The sequence below is a fragment of the Triticum urartu genome, chromosome 6A (genome assembly GCF_056163025.1).
Source record: "Triticum urartu cultivar PI428250 chromosome 6A, HENAU_Tu73, whole genome shotgun sequence".
In the NCBI taxonomy this organism is placed as follows: domain Eukaryota; kingdom Viridiplantae; phylum Streptophyta; class Magnoliopsida; order Poales; family Poaceae; genus Triticum; species Triticum urartu.
In genome coordinates, this window is record NC_141878.1 from 13,791,179 (window position 1) to 13,802,828 (window position 11,650).

General features: G+C 53.9%; 1 protein-coding gene across 1 annotated transcript; it reads left to right on the forward strand.

Moving 5' to 3' along the window:
- Positions 1–1,276: 1,276 nt before the first annotated feature.
- On the forward strand, positions 1,277–2,886 carry LOC147963197 (uncharacterized). Its single transcript, XM_087529506.1, has 2 exons — positions 1,277–2,612; positions 2,849–2,886. The coding sequence occupies exons 1-2, from the start codon at positions 1,277–1,279 to the stop codon at positions 2,884–2,886; spliced, it is 1,374 nt and encodes a 457-aa protein (XP_087385632.1).
- The last annotated feature ends 8,764 nt before the right edge of the window (positions 2,887–11,650 follow it).

Below are 11,650 nucleotides of genomic sequence, written 5' to 3' on the forward strand. Positions count from 1 at the left end.
CTATACGCCCCTACATTGGAGTGACACATGGTGCCGAACTGTGATCCGGAGACTGAGAAATAAACCAAGAGTTCAGATGACCGCCTGAATTTGCACGTTGGCAGAATTCTCTGGGCTGCAAGAGGTAGCCCAGAAAGTGCTTGGGAATCGTCAACTTTGAGAAAGACAAATGGAAAATCAGCAGGGACGTAGATTTCTAGCAACTCCCATCTCTTCGTAGGAAATGTACCTGACCATGGCATTGTCAGAGACACCACAATGAATAAGATTCCACAGACATGGACATCTAATTGTGTAGGTTCAGTGGCAGAACGAACCGATCGGTGGAGAATATAAATCTTATGAGAACCTCAAATTAAGTCCATCCATGGAAGAGCGAAATGTTCGGTGTAGATTAAGGAACATAAGAAATCATAGCTTATCTCTTTTTATTCGAAAATTGACTCCTAAGGCATCAACTACAGTAAGCTACATCATTTTTTTTAAATAACATCCATTGGATCAACTAAAAAGGCACCTAAAACTGTAACACCAATGCGTCCTCTACTGGAATCTGGGATTTCATCGAGTTCTGACCTTTCGCCAAGTTCAATTTATTGGGAACTCGCCAAATTGAGGTATCTGCCGACTTTGATACAAATTAGGACTTGGCAGTGACAAGAAACTTCACAAACTTCACCTTTTTCCTAGGAACGCAATAATTTTATGCCTTATTTTTTTATCACCGAATTTGATGGGTCCCATCTATGCTGAGTACGCAATATAAAAAGCATGGTAAACTTTTTTTCTTATTTATACGGAATTCAAGGAGTCACGTGTATGTCAAGCACCCACAGAGATAAAGTCCGCAAAAATATGACAGGCATGCACTTGTGGCACCTGCCGTTGACTAACTGACTGTTGGTCTTGCTATGCTGAGTTCCAAAACTCACCAATACTCTGCAAAGGGCTGAACCTTCATTTTAAATGGGGAATAGGCGAGGTCACGCGCCAAACGCAAAAATCCTCGCCCTCCCCGGCCATCAACCTCGCTCGTCCTGTTGGAACACTACTTCCTCCACGTCCTCCTCGCCACCCGCACGCCCGAGTCCTGCGCCCACGACTGGCTCGTCCCGCACGTAGCTCATGTCTCCTTAGGACTAGCTAGATCAGTTGTAACCTTATCCTGCCGTTGCACTCCATGTATATATATGCGTAACTTGTGAAGTCATAATCAATACAGATAGTTTAATCCTTCAACTTGGTATCAGACGCGAGTTCTCTCTGAGACTTCACCATGTCCTCCTCGGCGCCCCTCCCCGTCGCCACGGCGCCTCTGCCCGTCACCACGGCGCCTCCTGCCCCGGCACCTCCTGCCAAGACTCCTGCTGCCATGGCGTCTCTGCCCGTGGCCACGGCGCCCCCTGCGACGGTGCCGCTCGCGGTCGCTCTCCCGTTCCCGGGCCCTCCGTCCGCCGGCGCCTCGTCTTCCTCCGGCATCCCCAACATGCACCAGCTCAACATCGGCCACTTCCTCAACTTCAAGCTGGACTTCGCCGCCGGCAACTTCTCCAAATGGCGGCAGATCTTCAGGTGCGTGCTCTCCATGTACGATGCCGGGGGGCGCGTCGACCACTTCTCCGAGCCTCAACAGCAGACCGTGGCATGGCGCCACGCCGACGTCACCATCCTGCTTTGGATCTACGGGTCCATCTCCGACGACCTCTACGACGTCATCAAGTCGCCGGACAACACGGCGCACCGCGCTTGGAGCCAGCTGACTCACTTCTTCCACGACAATCAGCCGGCCCACGCGATCCACATCGGGGCCGAGTTCCGCTCCACCACCCAGGGCGACCTCCACGTCGGCGAATACTGCCGCCGCCTGAAGGCCCTTGCTGACGCCCTCGCCGACGTGGACGAACCGGTCACCGACCGGTCCCTCACTCTGCAGCTCATCCGCGGGCTCTCGCGCCGCTTCCACGTCCTCGCCTCGGTGCTCCCCCTCCAGGTACCCTTCCCCACCTTCATCCAGGCGCGCTCGCGCCTCCTTCTTGAAGAGATCTCCCTCGACGCCCGTGATCGCACCGAGGGGGCCACCGCCCTCACCGTCAGCACCAACGCCGGCGGCCTCTCCGACACCTCCTCTGGCGATCGCGGCCCACCCGGCTCTGGCGATCGCGCTCGGCCCACCGGCGAGGGCACCCCAGGTCGCGGCGGCTCCTCTGATCGCGCCCGTGGCAATGGCCGTGGTCGTGGCCGCGGTCGTGGTCGCGGCAACGGCGGCCGCCACCCCCAGCAGCAGCAGTTCCCCGGCGGGCAGACGCCGTGGATGGGGTACTTCGCGCCCTGGGGCGCGCCTTTTCCTCCTCCTGGGCGTGCTCCGTGGGTGCCCCCGCACGCCGCCGGCATCCTCGGGCCCCGCCCCGCTGCCCCGGCGCAGGTGTACCCCGTCTTCTACCCTGGCGCGTCGTCCTCCTCGCATGCGCCACCTCCACCGTCGCCCACTCCTGGCTCGTGGGACAACTTCAGCATGCTCAACTCCGCCATGAGCAACATGTCGCTGCAGCAGCCCGGCGCCGCCGACTGGTACATGGACTCTGGTGCCTCCTCACATATCTCTGGGAACGCAGGTATACTCACTCGGCTTTATGATGTTTCAGCTCATCATCTTCCTCCCATTATAGTAGGCAACGGCACCATCATGACTCCCTCTTCCCTCGGCTATACCTCTCTCCCTCCCAAACCCTTTCATCTCAACCACGTCCTAGTCTCTGCAAACGTAGTCAAAAACCTAATCTCTGTTCGTAAATTCACTACTGATAACTCATGCTCAATCGAATTTGACCCCTATGGCTTTTCTGTGAAGGATCTGCTCACTCGGAGGCTAATCATGAGGTCCAGTAGCTCCGGCCCGCTCTACCCGTTCCTAGGCTCCGGCGCCACCATCCTCACCAGCACCACCGCCGGCGATATTTGGCACCGCCGCCTCGGTCATCCAAGCCGGGCTACTCAGGCCTCGCTACAGTCTTTTATTTCCCCTTCATGTAATAATGTGCCCGCACCATCTCCTACATGTGATGCATGCCAACGAGGGCGCCACACTAGATTACCTTTTTCAGCATCGCTTTCCTTTACTAGTTTCCCGTTTCAGTTAATTCACTGCGACCTCTGGACGTCGCCTGTATCCAGCTTTTCTGGTTTTAAATATTATCTTATAATAATGGATGACTACACTCATTTCTCCTGGTCTTTCCCTTTACATAACAAGTCTGAAACGGCCTCTGTTCTTGTACGCTTTTGTCGCTACATTCTCACGCAGTACCACTCCCTTATCCATTGCATTCAAAGCGACAATGGGGGTGAGTTCGTCAACACCGCCCTTCTCACCTTTCTCTCCGATCGAGGCATTGTACTCCGTCTCTCGTGTCCGCACACTTCTCCGCAAAATGGGAAGGCCGAACGTGCCATTCGCTCCACTAACGACATTCTTCGCACTCTCCTCGCTCAAGCTCACATGCCACCACCATATTGGGTCGAAGCTCTCCACACGGCTACCCATCTCCTCAACCGACGACCATCTCACGTAGTTCACAACCTCACACCCTTCTTTCTCCTACATGGCGTTCACCCTAGCTACACCGACCTACGCACTTTTGGGTGCCTCTGCTACCCTAACCTTGCACCATACGCCGCCCACAAACTCTCACCCCGATCCACCCCGTGCGTGCTTCTTGGTAGCCCCCCCGAGCATAAAGGCTACCGCTGCCTCGACCTACGCACTCGGCGCGTTTACACCTCTCGGCACGTTACATTTGATGAGACAATTTTTCCCTTCCAATCCACACTTTCCGCACCCGATCCCACAGCAGAAAATCCCAGCGCCCGACCACCTCGTCCGCCGCCCTTCCACGCCTCGGGATCGTCCCCTCCTACCTCGTTTCCCACCAACTCCAGATCCTCCTCGGATCACGCGCCTATGCACAACAGCCCACCTGTCTCCCCCGCACCCGCCGCGTCCCATCCTCCCACCGGCCCGCCCCCTGCGCCAGCTCCGCGGACCCCACCCTCGCATGCTGCTCCCACCTCGCCCCCTTCCCTTCCGCCACGCGGCTCCACCCCACGCGCCGTGCCCCACGACCGCATGCAACCCTCCCCTCGCTGCCTTTTTCCCACGTCCAGCACCGCGCCATGCAGCACCTCGCCATGAAGCACCTCGCTCCCACCGCGCGCCGTTGCCATCGCACCCCCACAAAACCCTCATCCTATGCGCACGCGCGGCAAATCTGGCTTTGCCCTTCCTAAAACTCAAACTAATCTCACCGTCGATCTCCTCTCCCCCATCCCTCCAACCTACCGCACTGCCCTCAAAGACCCCCGCTGGTATGCCGCTATGCGTGAGGAATATGATGCACTGATTCATAATAAGACCTGGTGTTTAGTGCCGCGTCCTGCAGGTGTGAACGTCGTCAGCGGCAAATGGATCTACAGGCACAAATTCAATGCCGACGGCTCTCTGGCACGCCAGAAGGCTCGCTGGGTCCTGCGTGGGTTCACCCAGCGTGAAAATGTCGACTACACCGAGACCTTCAGCCCCGTCGTCAAGCCATCAACTATCCGGGTCATCCTCAGCCTCGCCGTCAGCAGCTCGTGGCCGATCCACCAGCTGGACGTGAAGAACGCCTTTCTTCACGGCCGGCTCGACGAGGTCGTCTACAGCGAGCAGCCTTCCGGCTTCCTCGACGCCGACCGCCCGGATCATGTCTGCCGTCTCCAGTGCTCCTTGTACGGCCTGAAGCAGGCCCCCCGCGCCTGGTTCTCGCGGTTCATGGCGCACCTCGTCGCCCTCGGCTTCGTCGCCTCCCACAGCGATAGCTCGCTGTTCATCCTCCACCGCGGCGACTCCATGGCGTATCTGCTCTTATACGTGGACGACATCATCCTCACTGCCAGCAGCACCGCTCTCCTTCGCTCCGTCATCGACTCTCTGCACCAAGCCTTTGCCATGACCGACCTCGGCGAGCTGCATCACTTCCTCATCGTCAACGTGCAACGCTCTGCCTCCGGCCTCTTCGTCTCGCAGCAGCAGTACGCGCTCGAGGTCATCGATCGGGCGGGCATGCTCACCTGCAAGCCGATCAGCACGCCCCTCGACGCTCGCGCCAAGCTGTCTGCCTCAGAGGGTGCGCCCGTCGCCGACCCTACCCTCTACCGGAGCCTTGCCGGCGCGCTCCAGTACCTGACCCTGACGAGGCCGGACATCACTCATGCGGTCCAGCAGGCCTGTCTCTTCATGCACGATCCCCGTGAGCGGCACCTCCAGCTCGTCAAGCGGATCCTGCGGTACGTGCATGGCACCTCCCACCTCGGTCTGCGCATCCACAGCTCTGCCCCGACACACGACCTCGTCGCCTACTCCGACGCCGACTGGGCCGGGTGCCCGGACACCCGCCGCTCGACATCCGGGTTCTGCGTCTTTATCGGACCCAACCTCGTCTCTTGGTCCTCGAAGCGTCAGAACACGGTGTCCCGGTCTAGTGCGGAGGCCGAGTACCGCGCGGTCGCTAACGTCGTCGCCGAATCGTGCTGGCTTCGCCAACTCCTCACCGAGCTCCGTCGACCACCACGCCGCGCCACCGTTGTCTTCTGTGACAACGTGAGTGCTGTGTACCTCTCGAGCAACCCGGTGCAGCACCAGCGAACAAAGCACATGGAAATCGACCTGCATTTCGTCCGCGAACGGGTCAGCATAGGCGACGTCAAGGTTCTGCATGTTCCTACTTCATCTCAGTTCGCGGACATCTTCACTAAAAGACTGCCAACGGCCATCTTCAACGAGTTCCGGGACAGCCTCAACGTTCTCAGCGACCCCGTTTCGACTGCGGGGGGGGGGGGGGGGGGGGGGGTGTTGGAACACTACTTCCTCCACGTCCTCCTCGCCACCCGCACGCCCGAGTCCTGCGCCCACGACTGGCTCGTCCCGCACGTAGCTCACGTCTCCTTAGGACTAGCTAGATCAGTTGTAACCTTATCCTGCCGTTGCACTCCATGTATATATATGTGTAACTTGTGAAGTCATAATCAATACAGAGAGTTTAATCCTCCAACTCGTCCTCCTCCGATATGCACCACCGCCTCCTCTCCTTCACGCTACTACATATCCATCTCGCCGCCGTCGCCATATGGGGCCGACCAGGGGAACGGCTGCGTGGACGGATGTCGCATCCGTCACAGCGTCGGGTCTCGGCTTTGTAGATGATTTCTTCGCGGACAAGTTCTATATACATGTCGACCAAATCTTCAGCCTGATCGACCACCTGCAGTTTGATGGATCCTCCTTAATAAGGCTATGGGCGCTTCATCTAGGCAACAAGCTCAAGTATGACAACGTGAGGACGTCACCGCGGCGGACCCTTATCACATGCACCACCATAACCTTAAGAATCGATAAGGTAGGAAAGTGACGAAGATCTACCTTCAAATTCATGGTTCAACATAGACACGCAGACTACCATTTTGTGCCCCACCGTATGTGGTAAGTGCTCACTAGCTAGCATCAATGCACATATGATTTCTCGGATATATAGTATATATCCTCTCATCGTACAAAGATTGATGGTAGTTACTGCATTATTTGACTGTTTGCGCAGCGACGAGCACTAGGTCCTCTTCGTTCTATCCCCAAAGACATGCAATTCTTATGTATTGGATTCACATCAAAAGATCAAGAAATACTACAACAAACTGATGTCAATTCTGGATTATGCACTCATAGAGTTTGAGAACAGCGTAGGACCGACAAAGTCAGCATTCAGAAAGAAAAACAACTTGGGTTTGGCACGCCTCACCCACAACACAACCTTCTATTGCATGCAACAACAAACTGAGAGAAATCATGTGTCTGCCTACTACCTAATGAACCACATGGTTGATTGCATGTGGAAGCATATAACCTTCACAAGAAAGGATGATGTCACCAATTGGGGGGGGGGGGCTTGCCATTATCACGCCGGATGATAGTCGAGTTGAGTTTAGATGGATGTAGAGCACCCTTGCAACTGTCATCAACAACAATGTCACCAATAAGAAGGGGATGTACTACGTACACGTTGACTCACAAGAACCCCTCGAGAACAAGCTGGATAGGCAGAAGCGACAACATAGCAACTTCAACACCTCGACTTGGTAGCCCTTACCGTACCTTTTGTGTCAATCAGAACTTAAGCCCTTTGGTGGTTCCTGTAACATTAGTACTTGTTGCACGTATCGAGACATGATGACTCAAGCATGGCAGCAAGGTGAGCCCTTTGGCTCATAGATGTCGTTGTGGCCGAAAAATTAGACATTTGCTTCATAAATGCTGCCATCATTTTCTATGAAATCTTCCAATATATGTTGGATTCATGTGAAATGTATTACATAATAACATTCACTATTTCACTGCATAATACTTATTACTTATGTATGTATGAATTCTGCAAATGTTGTAGCCAAAAACACTGTCGTGGAAGTATTACTATTATCATTGTAAAACTAGCTAGCCACGTTTGTATTTAGCAGGAAGCTGCTAACTTCCCCAAAACTAGAAGCGCTCGCAAAAGGGGCACGTTGTATATTAGGTCAGGTCTGAGATCAGCGACGTTTAAGCAATTCGGACTCCGCCAGTGTTATACAGTCTGGCCACATGCAGCGAGACCACACGCTGGTCGTGAGTAGAACAGTAGCCGCATGCGATATACATGCAGCTCGTCGGACCGCACTAGCCGCGTGTGGGGTACACGCTGCTAAGCTTACCTTACCAGCAGCGTCACACAGTTTCCTGTACTAGTGAGCCTGGGACTTCCTACGACGACCCTGACTTCATCGAATGCATGGAGGAGCAGAATGAGCCCACCGACTCAGAGTTCGAGTATCTCGAGTCAAAGGAGGACGAGGATGGCAACGACGACGAGGACCGGCCTTAGTTTGAGGGTCCAAATTGTGGAACCCTAGTTTTGACATTAGTATTTTGGTTGTACTCCCTCCGTTTGGAATTATTTGTCTCGGAAACGGATGTATCTAGAATTAAAATATGTCTAGATACATCCATTTCTACGACAAGTAATTCCGAACGGAGGGAGTAGCTAGTATCACCTGGTGGTAGTCCGACTTGTAGTATGAAATGGTTATTGTTTATATATCAATCGATAGATGCAATGATCTTTAGGTATATATGTCCCTGTAGCTAGTAATTTTGACGAAAAGCTACAAACAGATGTTTGGGGGGGGGGGTGCTCCGGAGAATTGAGTAAGGTGTGCAAAAGATATAGCATAAACATAGACACTCAATTGTAACATATTGAATCACTTAAGAGTTAACGGTGCGATAAATAAACCACATGTCCACCATACACACATTAAACAAATAGATCACGTCGTCTTTGCAGTTCAAGATTGTCAGTGATGCTTTCTGGCTTGCTTTAGAAGACAGACTTTTTAGCAGCCCGCCTTTCAAATTTGACGTGAGGGTGAGAAGGAGCAAACTAAAAGTTTCCGCCTAAAAAATCGCAAATGCTTCATCCTGCCCACTCCCGCAAGCACGCGGGGGGAGGGGGGGAACCCTAGATCGAGCCACTGCCCGCCTCCCTCCCCCTCGCCGTCGCCAAAGCGCGCTGCCGGTCAAATCCTGGTCAACGTAGGCGGCGGCGGGGTTCTCTTCCTCCTCGTTGGCCCCCTTTAGCGTGGGATGCAGTGGCCACCCGAGGGCGCGGCGGCGCGGGCAGCCGTGGTTGCTGTGGAGGCTGCGTGGATCGGCTAGGTGTTGGGCGGTGGGGGGTTGCGAGCGGCTAGTATGGAGGTTCGTGGCGGCGGCGGTTGTCGTGTCGCAGCAGGGTGCAGGGGGCGGAAGGCTCCAGTGGCGGGGGTCGTGCGAGCGCACGCCTGCGCCGGCCCCTGGCTTGGGGTGGATGGTTGTTTCCGGCCGTGTTCATTGCCGCCGGTGCACTGGCCGATTAGGTGGCAGCGTGCCTGGCGGATTCAACGCCTGGAGTTCGGCGGGCAGCGCGGGATGGGCAATGGCCTGGTGTGGCTGCTGCTCCAGCCGTGGATGGATCCACGATATCTTGGCAGGTCGGATGCGGCGGCGGCTGACATGTTTCGGCGTCGGTTGTCCGTAGGCAGCGTGCGCCGGCCTTCGATTCCTCTCCTCGTCGTCCGCACGCCACTTCCGTCGAAGTGCTAGACTTTTCCCAGTCGCGGTCCATCGCTCGCCGCGCGCCCAGCGACAGGACGAGCCGATGGAGGCCAGCTTTGGCTGGCCTAATCGGTCTCGACGTTGGGGGCAGCTCAGGGGTGCTAAAGGCGGGGCCTTTCCACTCGTCTCTTTGGGTGTGGTGGCGCTGGGTGGCGGGTGAGGTCTTGGATGCCGGGGCGGCGGCCCTGGTGGTGGTGTCGCGGTGCTATTGGGCAAAGCCCGTTCCTTGGTGCTGCCTGGTGACCATGGTCGTGTGGGCGGCATGTGTTGGAAATATGCCCTAGAGGCAATAATAAATTGATTATTATTATATTTCCTTGTTCATGATAATCGTTTATTATCCATGCTAGAATTGTATTGATAGGAAACTCAGATACATGTGTGGATACATAGACAACACCATGTCCCTAGTAAGCCTCTAGTTGACTAGCTCGTTGATCAATAGATGGTTACTGTTTCCTGACCATGGACATTGGATGTCGTTGATAACGGGATCACATCATTAGGAGAATGATGTGATGGACAAGACCCAATCCTAAGCATAGCACAAGATCGCGTAGTTCGTATGCTAAAGCTTTTCTAATGTCAAGTATCATTTCCTTAGACCATGAGATTGTGCAACTTCCGGATACCGTAGGAGTGCTTTGGGTGTGCCAAACGTCACAACGTAACTGGGTGGCTATAAAGGTACACTACGGGTATCTCCGAAAGTGTCTGTTGGGTTGGCACGAATCGAGACTGGGATTTGTCACTCCGTGTGGCGGAGAGGTATCTCTAGGCCCACTCGGTAGGACATCATCATAATGTGCACAATGTGATCAAGGAGTTGATCACGGGATGGTGTGTTACGGAACGAGTAAAGAGACTTGCCGGTAACGAGATTGAACAAGGTATCGGGATACCGACGATCGAATCTCGGGCAAGTATCGTACCGCTAGACAAAGGGAATTGTATACGGGATTGATTAAGTCCTTGACATCGTGGTTCATCCGATGAGATCATCGTGGAACATGTGGGAGCCAACATGGGTATCCAGATCCCGCTGTTGGTTATTGACCGGAGAGTCATCTCGGTCATGTCTGCATGTCTCCCGAACCCGTAGGGTCTACACACTTAAGGTTCGGTGATGCTAGGGTTATAGAGATATTAGTATGCGGTAACCCGAAAGTTGTTCGGAGTCCCGGATGAGATCCCGGACGTCACGAGGAGTTCCGGAATGGTCCGAAGGTAAAGAATTATATATAGAAAGTGCTATTTCGGCCATCGGGACAAGTTTCGGGGTCACCGGTATTGTACCGGGACCACCGGAAGGGTCCCGTGTTGGAAATATGCCCTAGAGGCAATAATAAATTATTTATTATTATATTCCCTTGTTCATGATAATCGTTTATTATCCATGCTAGAATTGTATTGATAGGAAACTCAGATACATGTGTGGATACATAGACAACACCATGTCCCTAGTAAGCCTCTAGTTGACTAGCTCGTTGATCAATAGATGGTTACGGTTTCCTGACCATGAACATTGGATGTCGTTGATAACGGGATCACATCATTAGGAGAATGATGTGATGGACAAGACCCAATCCTAAGCATAGCACTAGATCATGTAGTTCGTATGCTAAAGCTTTTCTAATGTCAAGTATCATTTCCTTGGACCATGAGATTGTGTAACTCCCGGATACTGTAGGAGTGCTTTGGGTGTGCCAAACGTCACAACGTAACTGGGTGGCTATAAAGGTACACTACGGGTATCCCCGCAAGTGTCTGTTGGGTTGGCACGAATCGAGACTGGGATTTGTCACTCCGTGTGACGGAGAGGTATCTCTGGGCCCACTCGGTAGGACATCATCATAATGTGCACAATGTGACCAAGGAGTTGATCACGGGATGATGTGTTACGGAACGAGTAAAGAGACTTGCCGGTAACGAGATTGAACAAGGTATCGGGATACCGGCGATCGAATCTTGGGCAAGTGCAATACTGCTAGACAAAGGGAATTGTATACGGGATTGATTAAGTCCTTGAGATCGTGGTTCATCCGATGAGATCATCGTGGAACATGTGGGAGCCAACATGGGTATCCAGATCCTGCTGTTGGTTATTGACCGGAGAACGTCTCGGTCATGTCTGCATGTCTCCCGAACCCGTAGGGTCTACACACTTAAGGTTCGATGACGCTAGGGTTGTAAAGGAAATTTGTATGTGGTTACCGAATGTTGTTCGGAGTCCCGGATGAGATCCCAGACGTCACGAGGAGTTCCGGAATGGTCCGGAGGTAAAGATTTATATATGGGAAGTCCTGTTTTGGTCACCGGAAAAGTTTCAGGGTTTATCGGTAATGTACCGGGACCACCGGAGGGGTCCGGGGGTCCACCGGGGGGGCCATGGGCCCCAGAGGCATACATGGGCCAAGTGTGAGAAGGCACCAGCCCCTA

Coding starts and splice junctions, on each gene's coding strand:
- LOC147963197 (XM_087529506.1), top strand. CDS start 1,277: ATGTCCTCCTCGGCGCCCCTCCCCGTCGCCACGGCGCCTCTGCCCGTC. Junction 2,613..2,848: donor ACATATCTCTGGGAACGCAG/GTATACTCACTC, acceptor TTTTCTGTGAAG/GATCTGCTCACTCGGAGGCT.